Raw genomic sequence first — 21,395 nt, forward strand, 5'->3', positions numbered from 1 at the left:
TCGAAGAGACCCCTTGGTTCTTTTACGTGCTCGGTGTAAAGCACCGATACACGAGGTACAACTTTCCTGGGTTAAACCAGTACTGAGTACACCACTTTTCCAAGCACTACCGTTTAAATGCCGAGCGCCAGGCAAGGGAGCTACTTGTACCATTTTTTAACGTCTTTTGGTATGACGCGGCCAGGGATCGAACCAACGACCTCCCGCTCCGTAGGCGGACGCTTAACCACTAGGCCACGGAGACGCTTGAACTTGAAGAATACTGCCATGACTGATGAGATGCAATGTGCCAGGGCGCAAAAGTTTTATCAGTGAACATATTAACAGACAATTAAGATATTACATTCAAACAGGGAAAAGTAATATGAAAACCTATCGCTGTCGCTAAAGTAATGCACCAGTCAATGGTAAGCATGCCCCCCCCCCCCCCCCAGGTCCGGGGGGACAGTCGGTGGTTTTGTGTTCGCGCCAAAATAGCGGGGAATTGGCCTTGGACCGACTGTGTAGCTCAAGGAATTTGGTCGAAGCACTAGCGGTTTAAGCGCCCGGCGTGCGCCACCTCTAAAATAATCGAAGTTTACTGTTTTCATCAATATCGGAGAAACAAAGGTAATAAAATACGCTCATAATGCACCATTTCCGACTACATACATGAGGGAGTAACCCCAAATTCCTGTAAAACAGTTTATGACATATACTTTCGGTTCTGAGGGAGGAGCACATGTCAAAAGTTGCGCCCCTAAGTTACTACCCCTCTTACATCAATTCCTGGATCCGCACCTGCGATGTGCCATGTTTCCGCAACCTGGGAGATATAATAATCAAAGCGCTGAAAGCGCTGCAAGACTGTCGGTGATGTAACTGACGCAAGCAAACACTACCGCAAAGTTCTTTCAAATGAAACGTGATCAAATGATTTTATACAAATGATGAACACTCTTTAAGGTAGATGAAGAAGGATAAATGTGATTATAATAAGCACAAATATATTGGCCCTACTTAATCATGTATCCAATGGCCTACAAGGTTTTTAATTCAAGTTTCCTAAGTTTTAACCGCTTTAAATTAGTTAAATGCATATTCCTTATGTTAAAATTGCTTCAATTTATGACGTCGCTTTTAACAGTTTCAGTAAGCAATTACATTCCTTCAGTTCATTAGAGTCTGTCGAAGCCAATGTCTTTAAAATGCAAAAACAATACAAACTATACCCAAGATTCAACGGACAAAATAAAAATATTACTTTAAAATGATGCTGTTTCAAGCCTAAAAATGCCTCCCAGAATTTCTATCAACAGAGTCCACATATCTACAAAATTAATTTTGTGCTTGAGTTACTTTCTTTGATATAAAAGTGAAAACAAATCTGCATGGTGATGTGGCATCATACCATGAAAAAAAACAATATCTTGTAAATTTGTTTCTAGTTTGTTTTTATTATAAAAGTGTTAATAAATCTGCATGGTGCTGAGGAAAGAAAACTAATGTCTTAAATTTTAAACCTGCAGCATTAATTAGCGCCATGCTGTCAAGAATGTCTGGACAATTGAATGAAATATGCATGGACCGAAATGACAGCTGGTTTTTCATTGACAAAAGATGCCTTAGAGGCAGCGTTAAAATTATGCTATTCAAAGTATGAGGGTAGTTGGTAAAGTTTTCAATCATATTCAGATAATGGCTGATATTTGCTGATAAACATGTATCCTCTTAGCAGCAGGGAATAAGTAAATGACATAGTTTTAATGACCAATATTGGAGTTGTGACCTTGACCTCCAAATTCAAAGGGGTCATCTGCTGGTCACCCCAAACCTAAATTTCAAGTTTGAAGGCCATGGGTGCAGACTTTGTCGAGTTGTCACACAGGCAAGCTTTTTGCGTTCAATGTCTCTGTGACAAATAAATAGGGCTCACCTACTGGTCAGGCCAAACCCCAAAGTCAAGTTGTTGAAGGGCCATGGGTGCAGGCTTTGTCCAGTCATTATTAGTACAACCTTTAAGCATTCAAGGTCACTGTGACCTTGTCTTTTGACCCAATGACCCCTTAAATCAATAGGGTCATCTAATAGTCAGGATTAGCCTCCAGGTTGAGTTTCAGGGCCATAGGTGCAGGCATTGTCAACTTATCAGTCAGACATGCTTTGACACCTTCCTGTTCAAGGTCACTGTGACCTTTGACCATATTACCCCTAAAATCAAAAGGCAGTCATCTACTGGTTAAACCAAACTTTCATGTCAAGTTTGACAATAGGTCTAGGAATTGTAGAGTTATCACCCGGAAAAGCTTTGGTCTACTGTCAGACAGACGGACGTAGCAGCCAACATGTGCAAAGCAATATACTCCTCTTCTTTGAAGGGGGCATAATAAATTCAAATTTATTAAATATTTTTGTTTATTATGTTAATTAACTTACACTACATACAACAAGTTCCATTTTGATATTTTCGAATGCTCATTTATACATGTACATGGGTTTTGATCTGACTATGAACGTGAAACTACATAATGATGTTCCCTCCTATCAATTCTAAATTTAAATAACCATGAGGGAAAAAAACATGTTTTCACTGCACCATGAATAAATATGTCAAACAAAATTAATGTCAAGTTATTCAAGATTAATTTAACACTGTTCTTTTGATGATTTCCGTGCATTCCTGACTGCAGGTTTTTCCCATTTTTCCACACAGTTATTTCATATTGGCCTTACAAGGTCAGATCTTGAGTTGGGTCTTCATTGCTGGACACTATCTCTTTATTTCCACAGAAAACACACTGGTGCTAGTTTCACTGCAACAACTGCAAAAAAAGTTATATTCTAACTGAACTCTGCATCAATATTCAATTATATTTTATTGGATTTAGAAAATGTCTTTGTTTTAAAGGGTTCATATAAATTAATGCATTTTTTTTTTCAATTTAATCCATTATCATGCTGGACTCTTTGACATTGATGGTTAAAACAAAGAAGGCATATGATTTGTGTACAGATTAAACATTATTAATTATAAATATATTCTTTAATAAATAGACAAGTGGCAACAATTTCCCCAGTTAAAAAGTTCACATTTGCATATCTGCAGATTAATCAATTGCATTTCTTTTGCTTTGATCATTTAAGTCAAATGAGTTAGACATGATAATGCATTAAAATAAGAAATATATTTGGGCATCAAATTATAGTGTGTGCCTTCAATCTAGAAATAAATTTCTTCTCAACATATGCTAAATTATAAAAAAAATATATAAACCAAGATTTTGATTATGACATACCTGCATAGTTAGTGGTCTCCATAACTGCTCAGAAATGCTCCCCATGACAAACTAAGTGCTGGTGTATGGCTGGGGAATAGTGCTGCTCCAACCAATAGCGCAATTCTTCCAACAGGTGGACCAGCTCCTCAATATGTTTTCTGTCATGGCAATGATAACAGTATGTAACATGCCCTTTTCTATTTTCCAGAAAATGAATCCTCCAATCTAAATTACAAATTTAAGAACAAATTTATACATATGCAAGAGTAATGTTGTTAAAAACAAACCATTTAGGTGCAACAAAACTATAATATTTTAGGTGAGAATTGAGACAAATCAAAACATTTAGTCATTTAAAGCTGCACTCTGACAGATTTACTGTTTTTACAACTTTGGTATTTTTTGTCTTGGAATGACCTATTTTTTGCTTAAATATCTGCAAACCAGTGATATAAGACTACTGACAAAATATTACATTGCAGACTTCCATATTTCAGGTCGAAATCTAAGGTTTTATGGCTTAAAGCGTTACTAACGATTTAAGAAAAATGCATAAAACATTTTGAACTTAAATATAAACATTTTCTGACTAATTCATTGTCAGCAATCTTATATGAATGGTTAACATGCATTTTCACATAAATTGGCCCATTCCAAGACAAAAAATAAACAAGAGATGTTTGTCAAACATTATGCCCCCCCCCCTGAGCGCCATGTTGTCAGGATTATATGGACAATCCGTAATCCGAAATGACAGCTGATTTGTTGCTGTTTTAAGATTATGACCATTAAAGTGTGAGGATAAAGTGTGTTATGACCGTCATGACCTTTGACTCTATGAACTCAAAATCCAGAGTCATCAGCTGGTCACCAGAAACCTAAATGTCAAGTTTGAGGGCCATGGGTGCAGGCATTGTCAAGTTATCACAAGACAAGTTTTTTTCGTTCAAGGTCACTGTGACCTTGACCTTTGACCCGATGACCCCTTAAATCATAAGGGGTCATATACAAGTCAGATGCAACTCCAAGTCAAGTTTGAAGGCCATGGGTTCAGGCATTGTTGAGTTATCACTCGGACAACCTTTTACCATTCAAGATCACTGTGACCTTGACCGTTGGCTCTATGAATCCTAAAATCAATAAGGGTGATCTACTGGTCAGGCTTAACATCCATGTCAAGTTTAATGATCATAGGTTCAGGCATTGTTGAGATATCAGTAGGGGAAGATTTGTTAACTTTTTTGCGTTAAAGGTTACTGTGACATTGACCATAGTCGATATGGGTCATCTACTGGTCAGGCCCAACCTCCATGTCAAGTTTGAGGGCCATGGGTGCAGGCATTGTTGAGTTATCACTTGGACAACCTTTTATCATTCAAGGTCACTGTGACCTTGACCTTTGGCCCAATGACCCCTAAAATTAATAGGGACAATCTTCTGGCCAGGCTCAACCTCCAAATCAAGTTTGAGGGCCATGGGTGCAGCCATTGTCAAGTAATCACTCGGATAACCTTTTACCATTCCAGGTCACTGTGACCTTGACCTTTGGCCCAATGACCCCTTAAATCAATAGGGACCATCTTCTCGCCAGGCCCAACTTCCAAGTCAAGTTTGAGGGCCATGGGTGCAGGCATTGTTGAATTATCAATCGGACAACCTTTTACCATTCAAGGTCACTGTGACCTTGACCTTTGGCCCAATGGCCCCCAAAAACAATAGGGGTCATCTACTGGTCAGGCCCAACCTCCAAGTCAAGTTTGAGGGCCATGGGTGCAGGCATTGTTGAGTTATCAATCGGACAACCTTTTACCATTCAAGGTCTATGTGACCTTGACCTTTCGCCCAATGACCCCCAAAACAAGTCATCTACTGGTCAGGCCCAACCTCCAAGTCAAGTTTGAAGGCCATGGATGCAGGCATTGTTGAGTTATCACTCGAACAACCTTTTACCATTCAAGGTCACTGTGACCTTGACCTTTGACCCATTGAGCCCAAAAAACAATAGGGGTCAGCTACTGGTCAGGCCCAACCTCCAAGTCAAGTTTGAGGGCCATGGGTGCAGGCATTGTTGAGTTATCACTCGGACAAGCTTTAAAATTATTTTACCATTAAAGGTCACTCTGACCTTGACATGACTTTTGACCCGATGACACCCAAAATCAATAGGGGTCATCTACTGGTCAGGCCCAACCTTCATGTGAAGTTTGATGACCATACGTCCAGGAATTGTCGAGTTATCACTCTGACAAGCTTTGGTCTACCGACGGACCGACCGACCGACCGACATGCCTGTGCAAAGCAATATACCCCTCTTCTTCGAAGGGGGGCATAATAAAGTAGTCAAAATGTTCAATCTGTGAGAGTGCTGCACTCTCAGTCACAGATTGAATGTTTTGACAACTTCTTTTACTTTTTGGCTTGGAATAAGCTAATGAAAAGCAGTATGAAAACTGATGATATAAGACTGCTGACAAAAGATATGATCATGTTTTTTTATATTTACATTTGTGACTAATTGTTTTATGGTTAAAAGCATTACTAACGCTTTACTAATAATGAGATTTTTGGCATAGAACACCATCTTTTGATCGTATTAAAATAAGAAATCAGCGTTCCAATATTTTCACTTGTCTTTTTTGCCTGAATTAATATAAGAAAGCAGCGATCTACTTTTTCCAGTTGTCTGTTATGACCAGTGTTCAGAAATTCGCATAAAATAATTCATTACAATATCAAGAAATAAAAAAAGAGTTAGTAAAACAGTCAATCTGTGAGAGTGCAGCTTAAACATTTAAAGTGATATGCATTATCAGCCAAGTGCAGACCTATTCACATCCTGGCTATTCAACCAGTACATTCATCAGCTTTACGGATTCGAACCAGGCACATTTATATTGGAAGACTAGCATTTTACCAATCTGTGCTGGCCAGTAAAGTTCTCATTTAAAAATTAGAATTCAAAATGTATATACCTTAGTTCATTTTTTGCCAACTCTGTTTCAACTGAACTTCCTAAATGAATGAGAAGTTTCAAAAAATAATTACAATATCTCAGCAAATACCTGCATTTATGTGTTTCTTGTGCAATCTGTCAGCTTTGGTAGGCTCATGTTTCATTTTGTCCATCTCAATACTAATAATCTTCTAGGCTGATGTATTGCCATCCGATTTTTAAGTCAGGTCAGGCAGCCATTTCAGCTTTGTTCCAGTTGATTGTATCAGATGATGTTAACAATACTAGCCTTGTATCCAGGCACTTCTCAATCTGAAAGTTTACAAAAGAACATGACCTGTAATATTTAATAAAAAAATTATAATCGTCAACCCCTTGATGATGGGTTCTAAAGTAAACCTGTGAGAAAAGATGCTACTGGTATGGTAACCCACGACCATGTGAGCACTTGCATGGAGATCTGTCAAACTGAGCTAACCGGGTAACTGATTTTTAGGCAGTTCCCAGCTTGGCTCTACAATTGACAGGTGCATTATACATTATAAAGAAAATAAATCAAACACTTGAAGCACTAGTCCAAATAATAGTAACTTGACTGATATTTTTACAAATTTTGAAATGGCATATCCTTTACATACATTTGTTGTTGTACCAAAAGTGGGTAGCTATTCCGATTGGGATTCCGGTCAGATAATTATCTAAAATATGAGTTATGTACACAAAAAATAAAATGCGACGAATTATTATGAGTTTGATGAGCGTTTTCCTTCATTTCATACTGTCAAAACATAATGATATAAACTGTTATACATGAAGAGCACCTGCAAGGCTGCGGTACAAAGATTTACAACAATCGGAGCCTCTTGGCCATGGTCAAGTTGTTAAAATTATATATACAAAAGGTGACTGGTCTATCTCGAAGTTAACCTGAGATGGTCCAGTTGCTATGCTAGGTAAAATGGTTGTGTTTAAATTAGGGATGCAAACGAATGGCAAAATTGATATTCGAATATTCGGTAATTCTTTCGATCGAATATTCGATTACCGAAATACGTATTTTAGAAGATGTATTAAATATTATTATTATTCGCTAAAGCAATAGCCGGGGCGTTTTTTACCCTACTTTGTCGTAGCCAGTACGCGCAACGGACCCTGATTTCCCCAAATGAGCCTTTGAAATTCTCCATTTTCAGGAAGAAAAAAGCAAAACATTATAAACAACAAATTGAATGATTCAATTCCGCTGCCTTTTGAAAACAATGTGAAATTAGATGGATTCCTAGTCAAACAGTGTTTTGCACCTATGGAGGGTCTTAGGATAATCAGCCTCGTTCTGAGATTGACCTCTAAATTGACTAAATAAAGATATGGAAACCCCAAACCAACTCGGTTCTAGTAAAATAATTAAACGAAAACATAAGTGTATTGGACTCAGCTATTGTACAACAAGAGAGGAAATATATCCTAAAATCCATTTCAAAGCATGAAAATTGTATCGAAACATGGAAACAGTTTATTTAAAAAGCACATATATGCAACAACATTTTTGTAGCACATGGCATTCATATCATCACTTCCATTTGCGCTTTGTTGTACAGTAGTTGCAGCCAAGACAATACATTGGTGTTAAAGCCGATCCCTAGCTAGTTGTTGTAAAAGTAGGGGGACCTTTTATAGTACCCGGCGTTATGTACCTAAATGACACATGACGCGTGTCTAGTCATCACATTCACACCTCTGGCATAAGGGGCCAATCGTTGTAAAAACAAGACAAACGAACTTTATAAACAACATCAGCGTTGTAGGCAAAATGTGTTTTATTCTCTTTATTGAACTTTTTTCGAATATTCGAATACCGATTTTGACATTCGAATACCAAACGTTTGATCGAATATTCGAATATTCGAATATTCATTTGCATCCCTAGTTTAAATGCATTAAATGCTTGTTTTGTGAAAAAAAAATTGCACTTACATGGTTATAACTAAAATACGAATATAAACCTTTAATATCTATATCAAACATATAATACTTATCTAACTACGATTTCAATATCTTTCACCCCCCCCCACCTGTTTTGCACAAACCCGATTAGACGTAAGGGATTGTAAGAATCCCATATAACACGTCTATTATTTTAGACTATTGAAGCACATATGTTCTTTTTTGATGGTTGAGACGTTTCAGGTTAGACAAGAATTAAAAATGCAAAATAATTTTAGTGAATAATCAACTCTGAATTGAAAGTAACATGAAGATGTTGTAGGATTTGCCATATTTATATAATGTAAATATATCGTCTATTGAAAACCAGAACATTCTATCTGACCAATTTTGCAAAAATCACTTTTTTGCATTCTTAGATCCAGAAAATGCGGATACACATTGTCTCAAAATTTCAGACCTATATACCAACTATATCAAAAGTTATTGATAAGAGATCAAACATTCTATCTGAAATCAATCACTTTTTTGTAATGCTAGAACAGTGTATCGTCACATGTAACATAAAATGTCACAATTTTCATTAAGAAAATTGCCAGTCCATTTCATTTGGTCATAGAATGGTATGCTTTTACAGTTTTAAGAATTAAACAGGCAAATGCTGTCTACCAGACTCTATCATCTGAGTATGAAAGTATCTGGGTTTCATTAGAACAGCCCATAACATCATCATATTTTACAACCAGAACATTTTATCTCAGATACACATGCATGTTTGACTAAATGGCTGATAGAAGAGTTAGCCACAACGTTGTATCTAGCGATGAATGGTTCTGGGTTTATCGTATATCAACTTAAATGAGTTATCAAGTGAAAAGCAGACACTATCATTTACGTATGAACTATTTAAGCATATGTGTGATAGCACTTGACAAGGCTAATTGGTGTTAATAACATTCTATATCATGTTTCATGTGGAACTGGTTTTTGTCTTGCGAAGTGTTTGTTTAGAGATAAAAACCTCACAAACCGCAGAACTGTATAGAATGTGGTCAGGGAAGGATTTCGACCTACAAAAACTAAAAGGTAAGCATATTTACTTATAATGATTGTTATTATTTGTGTTTTCAATGTAAATATACTAATATCTTAGTTTAATTTTACAATTAACCCTTAGCCTGCTACAAAAATTGTCGTCTGTTCACCTGCTTCAATTTTAAACATCGACCTAATCGCTTCAAATTTGAGGGAAATATTGACCGAGTAACTCTGTGTCTGACCGGAATCAAATATGTATTTCAACTGCTTTATTACACAACAGGTTTTTTCAACTCTTAGCCTGCTTATCCCGATCATAAAAAAATATGGAAACAACTAAGATTCCGGTTATTAATTTACTCTAAATTCATAAGATTTACGTTGAATTGATTTTATTTATATACTACGTTTATGTAAAAAAAAAACATTGATCTTTCAAAATGCATCCGTCATCCGTGATATAAATTCACGGGCCCTATTGTTTCAACAAGTGGGCATTTCGCAAAGCAAGGAATATTGATGACGGAATCGAATGGTGGTAGAAAACACACTTGGACTAATAGTAGAATGCTATTTTTTGATTGAACGCATAGTTATTTTTGTGCAATAATGCCACATGCATTCCTAGAAAAAAAACACTTGACTGCAAAATGTTGCAAGCGGTTTAACCTTAAAAGATTTGTTCATACCGTCTCCATTCTGAGTACACAAATACCAAATACATATAACCAATTGCCAATGTGTCATGATTCCAGATGTGGTCGGATGCAGACGACGAGATATTAATTGAAGCTAGCCAGAAATGGGATCATATCGCACAAGAACAGCCAAGCCCTGCAGGCGTTCCATCAGAACAGCAAAGCACTGCATACGTGTTACCAGAACAGCAACGCATATCAGACGTGCTACCAGGAAAGCAAAGCACTGCAGGCGTGCTACCAGAAGAGCAAATCACTACAGGCCTGTCACCAGAACAGCAAAGCAGTGCATGCGTGCTACCAGAACAGCAAAGTACAGTAGGCGTGTTACCAGAACAGCACAGCACAGCAGGCGTGCTACCAAATCAGCAAAGCATATCAGACGTGTCACCAGAACAGCAAATACCAAAACAGCAAAGCATATCAGGTGTGCTACCAGAACAACAAAGCACTGTAGGTGTGCTACCAGACCAGCAAATCAATGCAGGCGTGCTACTAGAAGAGCAAATCACTACATGCCTCTCACCAGAACAGCAAAGCACTGCATGCGTGCTACCAGAACAGCAAATCATATCAGGCGTGTCACCAGAACAGCAAAGCATATCAGGCGTGTCACCAAAACAGCAAAGCACTGCAGGCGTGCTACCAGAACAGCAAAACACTGCAGGCGTGCTACCAGAACAGCAAAGCATATCAGGCTTGTCACCAGAACAGCAAAGCATATCAGGCGTGTCACCAGAACAGCAAAGCACTGCAGGTGTGCTACAAGAACAGCAAAGCACTGCGGGCGTGCTACAAGAACAGCAAAGCACTGCAGGCGTGCTACAAGAACAGCAAAGCACTGCAGGCTTACTACCAGAACAGCAAAACACTGCAGGCTTGTTGTCAAGGAGCCAATTTACAGAAGGGTTTTTAATGAGGAATACAACCTTTCCTTTCACGTCCCCAAGAAAGATCAGTGTAGCCTATGCAACAGGTACAACAACGCAAAGGCAGACGGAACACTTAATGAAGAAATGAAAAAAGAATATTTAAATCACCAACAAAGGAAAACATCAGCAAGGGAACAAAAGTACGAGGACAGCAATAAGGCAAAACAGGACAACAAGACTCACACATGTACGTTTGGTCTTCAGTCAGTGTTATACACACCCTGCTCTCTGGTAAGCCTGATGTATTATATGAGAAAGCTGTGCTGCTATAACCTGTCAGTCTACAGTGCCGGTGACAAAACAGCAACATGTTTTCTGTGGTCAGAAATTGATGGGAAACGGGGATCCAACGAGATTTCTACATGTCTAAACTTGTATCTGTCAAGATTGAATTCAAGGATCTAACATGTTATTCTGTACTCCGACGCTTGCCCTGGGCAAAACAGAAATCAAATTGTGGCGACAAGTCTGTTACATTCTGTATCAACATCACCAACTATTAACACAATCGACCACAAATTTCTCGAGAGTGGACACACTCATATGGAATGTGACTCAATGCATTCGGCAATCGAGTTCGCCAAGTCAAAAACGAAGATATTTGTCCCTAGCCAATGGGAAACTGTCCTATCTATGGCGAGAAGAAAAAACCCATACCATGTGGTTGCTCTGAAAAACTACGACTTCAAAGACTTCAAGGCAGTAAAATCATCACAAACAAAAGCTACAAAAACTGAACAGGGCACCAGGCTGAAATGGACATCCATGAAGTGGATGCGATTTTTGAAGAACGAACCCGATGCATGCTTCTTCAAGTACAGTTTTGACAATACAGAAGAGTTTCAGAAGGTTAAGCTTGTAAGTAAACGCGATATTCACCAAGTACAGCCCTTGTATAAAGCAAAGCTGCCAATATCAAGTGCAAAGAAGAAAGACCTCATCACTTTGTGCAAACAAGGCATTATTCCGACAGAATACCAGGACTTTTACAGGGGTTTATCGGCCAGTCAAAGTGTAAAGGAAAGGTTACCAGAACCTGATAAGGAGGAATCGGACGCGGACACTGATGTTGAATAAACTCGACATGACAATGTTTCAATTATCTTAACACATTTATTCCCTGATTAAACCTAAGTCGAATTGAACTAAAAACATGACTGACAATAATGTTTCTAACACAAATGGTATTGTCATGAGAAAATAAATCCATAATGTATTTCTAAACAGAGGGCAATTGGGCATGTAAATGCTTCAAATCTGTTAATTTTAACGTAGCTACATCCAATCTCATCTCAAGACGATGCTGATAACAATCATTTGTAATAATAATATAAAAAATATAATCACTAGCATGAAAATAGTATCCTATTCAATAAATGACATAATGGTCAATTTCTCATGACAGTAGTCACTTTAGGCAGTTAGGTCTTATGAAAGGGAAATAAGTTTAGACTCACCTTTTGATCTAATAATTAACAGATATCTTAAAATGATACAGGTCATAAGTTTGTTAACATAAATCAAACGTACATCATTGTTACGTGTTATACATTAATGCTTACAGTTTACAGTGAAAGTGCATTGTCAACATAAGTATACTTATGGTTATATTATAGCTTTTTAACAAGTGGAATGAATTTACATTAGTACATGTATGTGTAAATCTTGCCAAAGGAGCTTAGATAATGTTTGCTTTACTACTGTTCTTGTTTCCAAAGGTTAAATGACTGTGTCTTGAAATGACTATTGAGGTTTATCAGTATGACTTAAGACACATGAAGACTGTTGGCAATATGTCTTTATGATATCTGATAGCTACAAAATCTTTGAATGACCACTAACATTTTTGTCTGTATGAAAACAGATCATGAAATGCACTTGAAAAATGTCAATTGGCAACATGCATAAAATTATGCATGGCATGAACTTGCATTAGACTAAAATATTATTCTATTTTTACAACATGTATAGTGAACCAGTGGAAAGTAACACATAAAATACAAAATACACAATCAAAACTTCTTTCTTATTGAAAACTGAAATTGAGAGCACATTACTCATACTAAGGTATCGTTTTTCCAAGCATTATCATTAATTTTAGTTTTGATTTTTCACCAGATAATATATTTAAGCACGTCATAGAACATAAACAGTATGCTTTTGTCACAACCAGACCGTAGTAACAGTACTTACACTGTTCTGGTCTCATATTGTATGGTTTTAAGGTAGCTGTGTTTCTTTCCAGTCCATCTTATCTCTGTATAAATGTATCTAGCAAAATAAATAGTACTTAAAAAGTATGCTCTTTATTATTCTAAAATGTGTCATCTTTGAATGACACATTTTGTCACATATTTTGTCTTGTCAAAGAATTAGATTGGCTAAAAGCAAGAATATTGTATCACAAGATGAAATACTCTGGCATTCAAAATCGCTAGTTTTATATCAATTTTTTTTTTTGCTTACACCTTTCATTTCCAGATGCAACATTCTGGTTGTCTAAACATAACAATAGTTTTCCTGATTTCATATGCCAGAACATTCTATCGTGAAATAAAACGTTCTGGTTAGTTCAAAATGTCGGTTCCAGTCTCAGATTTAGTATGCCAAAACTAAAAAATCAATTCTGCCTCATAATGATCATATTTCAAAATATTTTCAACAAAAGTACATGCCTATGCTTTAACCATGTTACAAACATTCATGATGTGAAGTATTTAATCAAAAGATTCTGAATCAAAAGATTTTAACAGTTTTTAGTGATTCCTGAAAAATTTAGAAATTTGCTGATAGAAGGTTCTGGTTTTCAATAGACGATATGTATATTTTTATTATTTTTAATCGTAAAAAGAGTCCGTCAATGTACAAATATTTAGACTAAGAGATGTGGATCAGCTAGATGTACCTTCTAGTCCAAATAATTGTACGTTGACAGATTTTTTTAACGATTTTTGACACAACAAATCCTTCACGTACAAATTGTTTTGTACGACAAGTGGGTAGTTATTCCGTTGGGATTCCGGGGTTAAAGCATATTGCGTCTATAACATTTCATAAAAACAAGAAATATTACCAGATAATGTTATTTTATATAAATTCCGTAACCAAAAAGTAATATCCAGCAAATAATTATGAGTGTGATAGTTTTTTCTTCATTTCATTCTGTCAAAACATAACAATATATACATGAAGGGCACCTGCAAGGCTGCAGTTCACAATTTTACAACAATCGGAACATTTCGGCCATCAATTGTAACAACTCGCCATCTTCGGTAAGCTTCGAGAAAGTCAATTCCTGTTGGATACTGGCTAGGCCGAGTTGTTACGATTGTATTATCTCGAAGCTTGTCGGAGGTGGCCGAATTATTACGATTGGGTCAAGTTGTTCCGCTTGGCATAATTGTTGTCTGTGTCAGTCAACTTTCCTTTTCATGAAAAAGTAAATAATGTGTTTTAATGCATTAAATGCTTGTTTTTTTTGCAAAATAGCTTTGCACTTCCATGGTTAAATATGAATATAAACCTTTATTATCCATTTCAACCATAAAATACTTCATTTAATACAATTTCAATATTTTTCAAACACCCCCGCTTTTTGCACAAACCCGTTTAGACGTTAGGGATTGGAAGAATCAAGTATAACACGTCTATTATTTCAGACTAATGTACATGTACCTTTTAGTCCGAAATCGATCACTTCCTGGCAGCTCATTTCTGGATTGTCTCCATCTAAATTTAACATTTTCAGACGCATACATTGATGCCATTTTTGCTTCGATTGATGTTGAAGCAATAACACTAAATACAGGTCGGTTATTTTGTAGAAGAACGTGTTCGAAGTAACATTCAATTTCATTTCCGCATAATCGCCGCCATATTGTGTATGACTTTAAAAACTACACCCTATAGTCCAAAATAACAATAGGCATAACGTTGACACACTGTGATAGGTATTATCCAAATAACTTACTCAAACAAATACAATAGTTCGATTGCTGCTGAAAAAAATCTTTTGAAACATAAAAGCTATTTAACAAAATATAACACGACACGAACTCTTTAACCGCGTATGATTTATTTCTTAATAGCTTTCATTCATAAAATAAGTTCTTTGCCGGGGTTTGCCGGGTCAGTCTTGAATGCCGGGACATGTGTGACGTCACACGGGGTGCAAACATGTGGTGTAGCTTACTAATGGTTGTAGGGTAAAATTACTTCGTATGTAAATGCTATTCTTTCATTATTTTTCATTATTTTGTTAATAAAACTCACCAAATTGCAACGGTACAACTATACTAAGAGTAACACGCAATGTTTGTCATAAAAAAGGCAATAACGCGTTAAATACAATTAAGCAAGTACTTGACGCCCCGCATTCACGTAAGTAGTTCTGTTGCTACGCAGGTGGTGTGTATTAATATATTCATGTTCAATATGTCGTGTCAGGCGACTAGTCGCGTTTCTGAAATACCGCTCTCTAAAGACTGTCGGCTTGGAGCCGACAGTCTAAAAACGCTTCTGTTTCTGGGGCTGTGATTACGAAGTTCGTAATCACTGCTTCTGTTGTAATAAACCAAGATGATACTTGACTTCTACTACTACAAGTTACCTACATTCACGTGCATTATTTAGCACGTTATTGCTATGTGTTTCACAAGATTTATACCCTGTGTACTGCTAAGATTTAGCATTCTCAAACATTTATTGTTGAATAAGATTTTAGCTGATAGCTATTTTCTATTTGTCTGAAGATGATGAAAAACATAATCTTATATATTCAACCTCAAGTCAGTTTCCTAGTCTGAATTTTGAGAGGATACAAAATGTATTCCTGGTGGGTACAACCTTTAAGGTAAAAGACAGACACAAATACATGCATGCCATATTTTTGAGAGGCTTTGCAGTGGATTTTAGTCTGAATTCCAGGGAATATTGGTCTAAAGTCCAGCGGATTTTGATCTTAATTCCAAGAGATTTTGGTCTGAATTCCAGGGGATTTTCGTTTAAATTCCAGGGGATTTTGGTCTTAATTTCAGGGGATTTTGATATTAGACCAAGGGATTTAATGAAACTAAGCGCAATATCAACATTTATTATTTAAGACTAAATACAGAAATCTGAATGCATATTTACTTATATTTATTTAATGATCTAGAATACATACAATAAAAGAATAAATAATATTCTTAGTATTATGAAATTATAATCAATTGTCAAAGCACATGATAAATAAATAATACATAAAAAAACAAGACAGAGTTTTTACAAATTTTACTCAGCACATTTACTTATTTTAATAAGTGAATTATTATAGCACTGCGCATAGTAATATACTTTCCATTATTAATTTATTAGGTTGGGGATTCCCCCCCCCCCCCCCCCCCGGGGCATATATGGCATTCACAAACCAAACTTACACTCTCAATTGTTTCAAATGAACATTATTATTTATTAACTATTTTGATTCAATTAGCATTCACATTTAGTCAAGTCACCATGATTTGCATTTGAATTTTTGCTATTTGTAACATTAGACATACCTTATATACTTCATTTGTACCAAAATTAAACAAATAACGATCTGTATTATAAGATAGCACAATTTGAAAAAAAAGAGAAAAAAATACTTTTATTACTTAATTAATTGCTTAAACAATAAACATACATTTTTTCCATCCGTTTCTTTTATGAAATTCAAAAGCCATTGCATTACTCTTCATATTGACAAACAAAAAAATAAAAAAAAGTTCATGTATGTAATCGTCTATTTTATTTAATTTAAACAATAATTTGATATCAATATAATTTAGTTCTTACAAATCATGTAAGTAATTTCACTTTCAATAAATCGAGAGTTAATAAACAGTCACATGACAAATTCCTTTTATTGGACCTTGTCAGATGGAAAGCTATTATTAAGGACCCAAGTGATGTTTGTTCCTGCATCTGAACTGCCTAATTGCAGCCAATTAGAAATTTTGCATTGAATGTTACATATTTGGGTTAATTAAGGGCTATAATCCCTGTCCCGACAATTTTGAAGATAGAACTGAAGAAAAGTTATTGACTGGCTAAAAGAAAAATATAAATTGAGGAATATAGGCAATGTAATCTTTACAGATATACAAAAATGATTTACAGATACATATTTAGACTTATCGACATTTTACTTAATATCAAAAGGTTCTTACAAATTATTCATAATATTATTCTTCATATATATACACATTATTTAGTAAACAGTACTGTTTCAACAATTTAAACAAATACATAGTTACAAATCAAATGTTGCTGTATTATGGCAAACACTTGGTGTTCCATCAGTACTTTAACTGAACTGGAACCTCAGATCAACCCATAAAGAAATGGAGTCTAGTAACTTTCCACTCGCCTGCCTCTTGGAACAACTGGGCCATGATTTTACCAGTTACCAGTAAGTGTTCTTTTAGACCATCATGTTGGTCAAAAATGTAATCAGACAAATCAAGACTGTCCGTAACTGGAAATCGGACCTGTTTCAATACATAGGCCACACTTTTTTTATCCAACTCCTTCCAAATGATGGGTAGTGACATGGACATTCCTCAATCTAACTTGCAGTGACTTCATTCATTCCTTTAGTCAAATTCGGACAGTGTGAGCTGTTGAGATAGACAGCTCCTGTGACATCACATTTTATTGTGAAGAATGTCCAGCATAGATGGCTTGTCATCTAATGTAGCTAATATGTCCGCCCGGTCAGCTCAATCGGTAGAGCGTTGGACTCTGAATTGGACAACCCGGGTTCGATTCCCGGGCGGACCAGGTCACCTCTGTTGTGATTGGTTATGAAATCCTTTCTACGAACATTCGCACTGTACCACTGCACCTGGCATGTACAGAAGCTGTCAGTTCCTTGCAGAGGTGAAGGCACCTAGTACTGGTTCTGCCCAGGATAGGTGTGCGGTGGTTGAACTGTCACTCTGGGACCCTTCAATGTGCTCACGCCGGGACCCGGAGTATAAACTACTAACACCACCACCTGGCAGCCTGCTCTGAAGCTTGTCCATAGCCCCATATGTGTGGCCAGTCATCCATTATCCCCATTTTAATGATAATCTGAAAATAATCCCAAGCACATTTATATGCATATTTATTATATCATATCCGCTTCTATACACCTATCTTCTCTAGGATGTTCAAACAGGCTTGATGTGACAATACAAAATGTGAAGACAAATAAACAGTGAGATACAACAAGTATATTGAATTTTCTGTCTGATTTAAAATGATTTGTAATATAAACAGGACAGGTGAAACTTCCTATTCGACAAATATCTTTTTTTTATTGTCATTTCCAAGCATTTTTTATGATTAGATTATTTAATATTTCACTTAAATACTATCAGGAAGTCATAAGATTAACCATCTATATATATATATAAATATATTTAATATTTAATAAATAAAAACAAGTCATTATACAATTGATATACACAAATTAAAAAGGTATTCATACTTCTGAAACACTGTTGCACAAGCCACTGGGCACAAAGAGGTTGATGAAGGTTTTCCTGATGCCCTTTGAGGTTTCCCCACAATAATGAGAAAGATGACCTCTGAGAGAGATGGTGGTTATTTCCTGAAACATTAAATTTATACATGTTGTATATAATTTAAAAAAAGGACACTTGACAATATACAGAATGCTGTACATAAAATTCATAAGTACTATAAATAAATGCCAGAACGTATAAACAGCAAAACCCAAAACCTCTTGATTTTGTTCTCAATTGGCCAACAGAGGAAGTATTTTTTTTTCAAGAATCCATGAAAACCAGTGATATAAAACTGCTGACAAAAAATTAGATCATGCATTTTTCTTTAACTGTTAGTAATAGTTTAACCCACAAAACATTGGCTTTCAAACGAAAATATGCAAATCTGCGATATGATCTATGTCAGCAGTCTTTTATCATTGGTTTGTAGATACTATTAAACCCAAAAATTTGCTCTTTCCAAGACAAAAAAATAAAAAAGTTGTAAAAACGGTAAATTTGTGAGAGTGCATGCAGCTTTAATAATAATTAATATATTCTTGTAATGAAGCTGTTATGTGCTAAAAATAGAACCCAATGAAAAATAAGCATATCCTAATAAGCCTAGCTTTATATGAAGTATTTACTGAATCAAATAGACATATATAGGCAAATGACTGAAAAGCTACCATAATTAAAGCTGCACTATCACAGATTTTAACATTTCGACAACTTTTTAATTTTTGTCTTGGAACAAGCCAATATTTGCTACAATCCATGGAAACCAGTTAATAAGACTGCTGACAAAAAAATAGATCGCGGATTTTTATATTTAAGTTCATAAATTGATGTTTTATGCATTTTTCTTAAACCGTTAGTAAGGGTTTAAGCTCTAAAACATTTTCGAAAATATGAAAATCTAAGATCTGTTTTTTTATCAACAATCTTACATCAATGGGTTGCAGATATTTACGCAAAAATTTGCTCTTTCCAAGACAAAAATAAAAAAGTTGTAAAAATGGTAAATCTGTGAGAATGCAGCGTTAAGAGTATTTTTTAAACTTATAATGAAAGTCATTTGCATTTATTTTATATAAGCACGAAAACTAATGTGTTATTTATTCTGAACTCCTTTATAAAAATGTAGGACAAAACATCCCATGTCATTTTTGACTAAGGGGACAAAACACGTCCAACCCATTTAGACAGGGTTGACAAAACAACCCAGATCATTTTGACATGGTGGACAAAATAACCAGGAAAATATTAGCAGTTCAAAAAGTTAAGACCCCCCTCCCATCCTACCAACACTTGAAAGATTAAAACTAATTGGCCATTATCAAGATGTGTTTTATTACCCCCAATAAACACCCTTTTTCACTTAATTTATTAGGTTTAGAAATGTTACTATGGAGATCTTTATCACAGCATAAGGAAGACACAGTGACTTTAATCATAAGGATTTGCTACAAAGCTACAGTACAATATTAAGTTCAGCATTATGATAATCCTTACTTCAAAACACTCTTCTTAAAAAGGTGTTCAAGGCCAAACTCTAATATTCATATTCATTACAGGCTGCTTTGCATGACAATTATTAATTTCAGATATTTGCTTTAAGCAATTTATTTTTAATTATAAAAACACTTTCTCATAGTTTTCAGTTTTCATCTTCTTTTTGATATTGACATGTTAATATTAAAGGGGCCTCATGTGTTTTTGATATTTACGTTAGTCTTATATTAAAGCTGCAACCTCACAGATTTAACGTTTTGACAACTTTTTTTAAAATTTTTGTCTTCGAACAAGCGAATTCTTGCGTAAATATCTGCAAACCAGCGATAAAAGACTGCTGACAAAATATCAGATTGCAGCTTTTCATACTTCCATCCAAAATTGATGTTTTATGCATTTTTCTTAAACTGTTAGTAGCAGTTTAAGCTGTAAAACATTAAATTTGGAATGGAAATATCAAAATCTGAAATCTCATCTTTAGTCAGCAGTCTTTCAATATCACATAAGCAGGTATTTACGCAAAGAAATTCTAATACATAAAGTTTAAACAAAAAATAAAAAAGTTGGAAATCAATACATACACAAGTTGACTAACATATATTTTGAATAATAAACCTTAAATTACTTTCCAAAGAATGCATTTAAGGAAAAGTTACTTACTGAAAACAAGACTGTAACAATGCATGTATTTTAAAGTGAAAACGCATATATATTATGTATTTTAAAAATGTAATCCTTTATACTTTTTACTCTTTCTGTTTTTAAAAAGGATGTAACCCTAACCAAATCATTTTATTTTTGGCCCTACTATAACACAATCAAGAATTTAGCCCCACATTCCAGAATGCAGGGCTTAAATTGTGTTATCATTTTGATCACTGACATGACATCATTGACAAAATAAGGATTCAAAAATCTTTGTTTCCGCCCAACTGACCCTATTTTTATCCTTCTGATATTTTTTTGTTTTTGGTGTTTTGATCAATATGTGCTTTTTTAGTAAAGACCTTAATAATTCCCTGATATAGGTCAGTTTGCCAAAGAAACATGGTCCTAAAAAAAAACAGTTACCGTATGCCTACCTTTTTTGATATTTAAATGGAAACTATGAATACTTTTTTTTGGCCTAAGCAACAATTTTTGTTTGAAGCCAGATGTGCATACTGTGTATTTTTTTACTTAATTACATTGTATTGTCTGCGAATTACCAATATCAAATCCATTGTCCTATTTAACAGGATAATGGTTTTGATATTGGTCCCATGTATTATCATTATAAAAAGTGTAGGAATTTTATTCAAGACCATTTGCAAGATGTGTCATGTTTGGTGTCAATATTATGCTTGAATTATCATATTTTATATTTGTCATTGTTAGATATTTAATTTGTATAAAAAAATGAGCAATAATAAAACCTCTAAAGTTTTTTCCTCAGTTGGTAAGAATTACACCTGTTGTTGTTGTTGGGTTAATAAAAGTCTGCTTGCCTATGTAGATTTTCACAGATTGATACAATTGCTAAAAGGCATGTTCATTTTTTC

At 35.3% G+C, this 21,395-nt stretch overlaps 1 protein-coding gene and 1 long non-coding RNA gene across 3 annotated transcripts; one reads left to right on the top strand and one right to left on the bottom strand.

Moving 5' to 3' along the window:
• Window positions 1–2,441: 2,441 nt before the first annotated feature.
• Window positions 2,442–14,739, bottom strand: LOC128224535 (uncharacterized). Of its 2 annotated transcripts, none has more exons than XR_008259496.1 (4): window positions 14,498–14,739; window positions 6,320–6,522; window positions 3,276–3,415; window positions 2,442–2,801 (listed from the first exon to the last, which is right to left on the bottom strand). It is a non-coding gene; the product is annotated as an uncharacterized LOC128224535 (long non-coding RNA). The 2 variants fall into 2 exon arrangements; XR_008259495.1 differs by having other exon boundaries at window positions 3,276–3,482.
• Window positions 8,368–11,817, top strand: LOC128224534 (involucrin-like). The gene is made up of 2 exons (XM_052934412.1): window positions 8,368–9,240; window positions 9,948–11,817. The coding sequence occupies exon 2, from the start codon at window positions 9,948–9,950 to the stop codon at window positions 10,908–10,910; it is 963 nt and encodes a 320-aa protein (XP_052790372.1). The 5' UTR covers window positions 8,368–9,240; the 3' UTR covers window positions 10,911–11,817.
• Window positions 14,740–21,395: the final 6,656 nt, after the last annotated feature.

Source organism: Mya arenaria, chromosome 17 (assembly GCF_026914265.1).
Source record: "Mya arenaria isolate MELC-2E11 chromosome 17, ASM2691426v1".
NCBI lineage: Eukaryota > Metazoa > Mollusca > Bivalvia > Myida > Myidae > Mya > Mya arenaria.

Bases quoted from the DNA above. Each gene is read 5' to 3' on its own strand.
- LOC128224534 (XM_052934412.1), top strand. From the start codon at position 9,948: ATGTGGTCGGATGCAGACGACGAGATATTAATTGAAGCTAGCCAGAAA.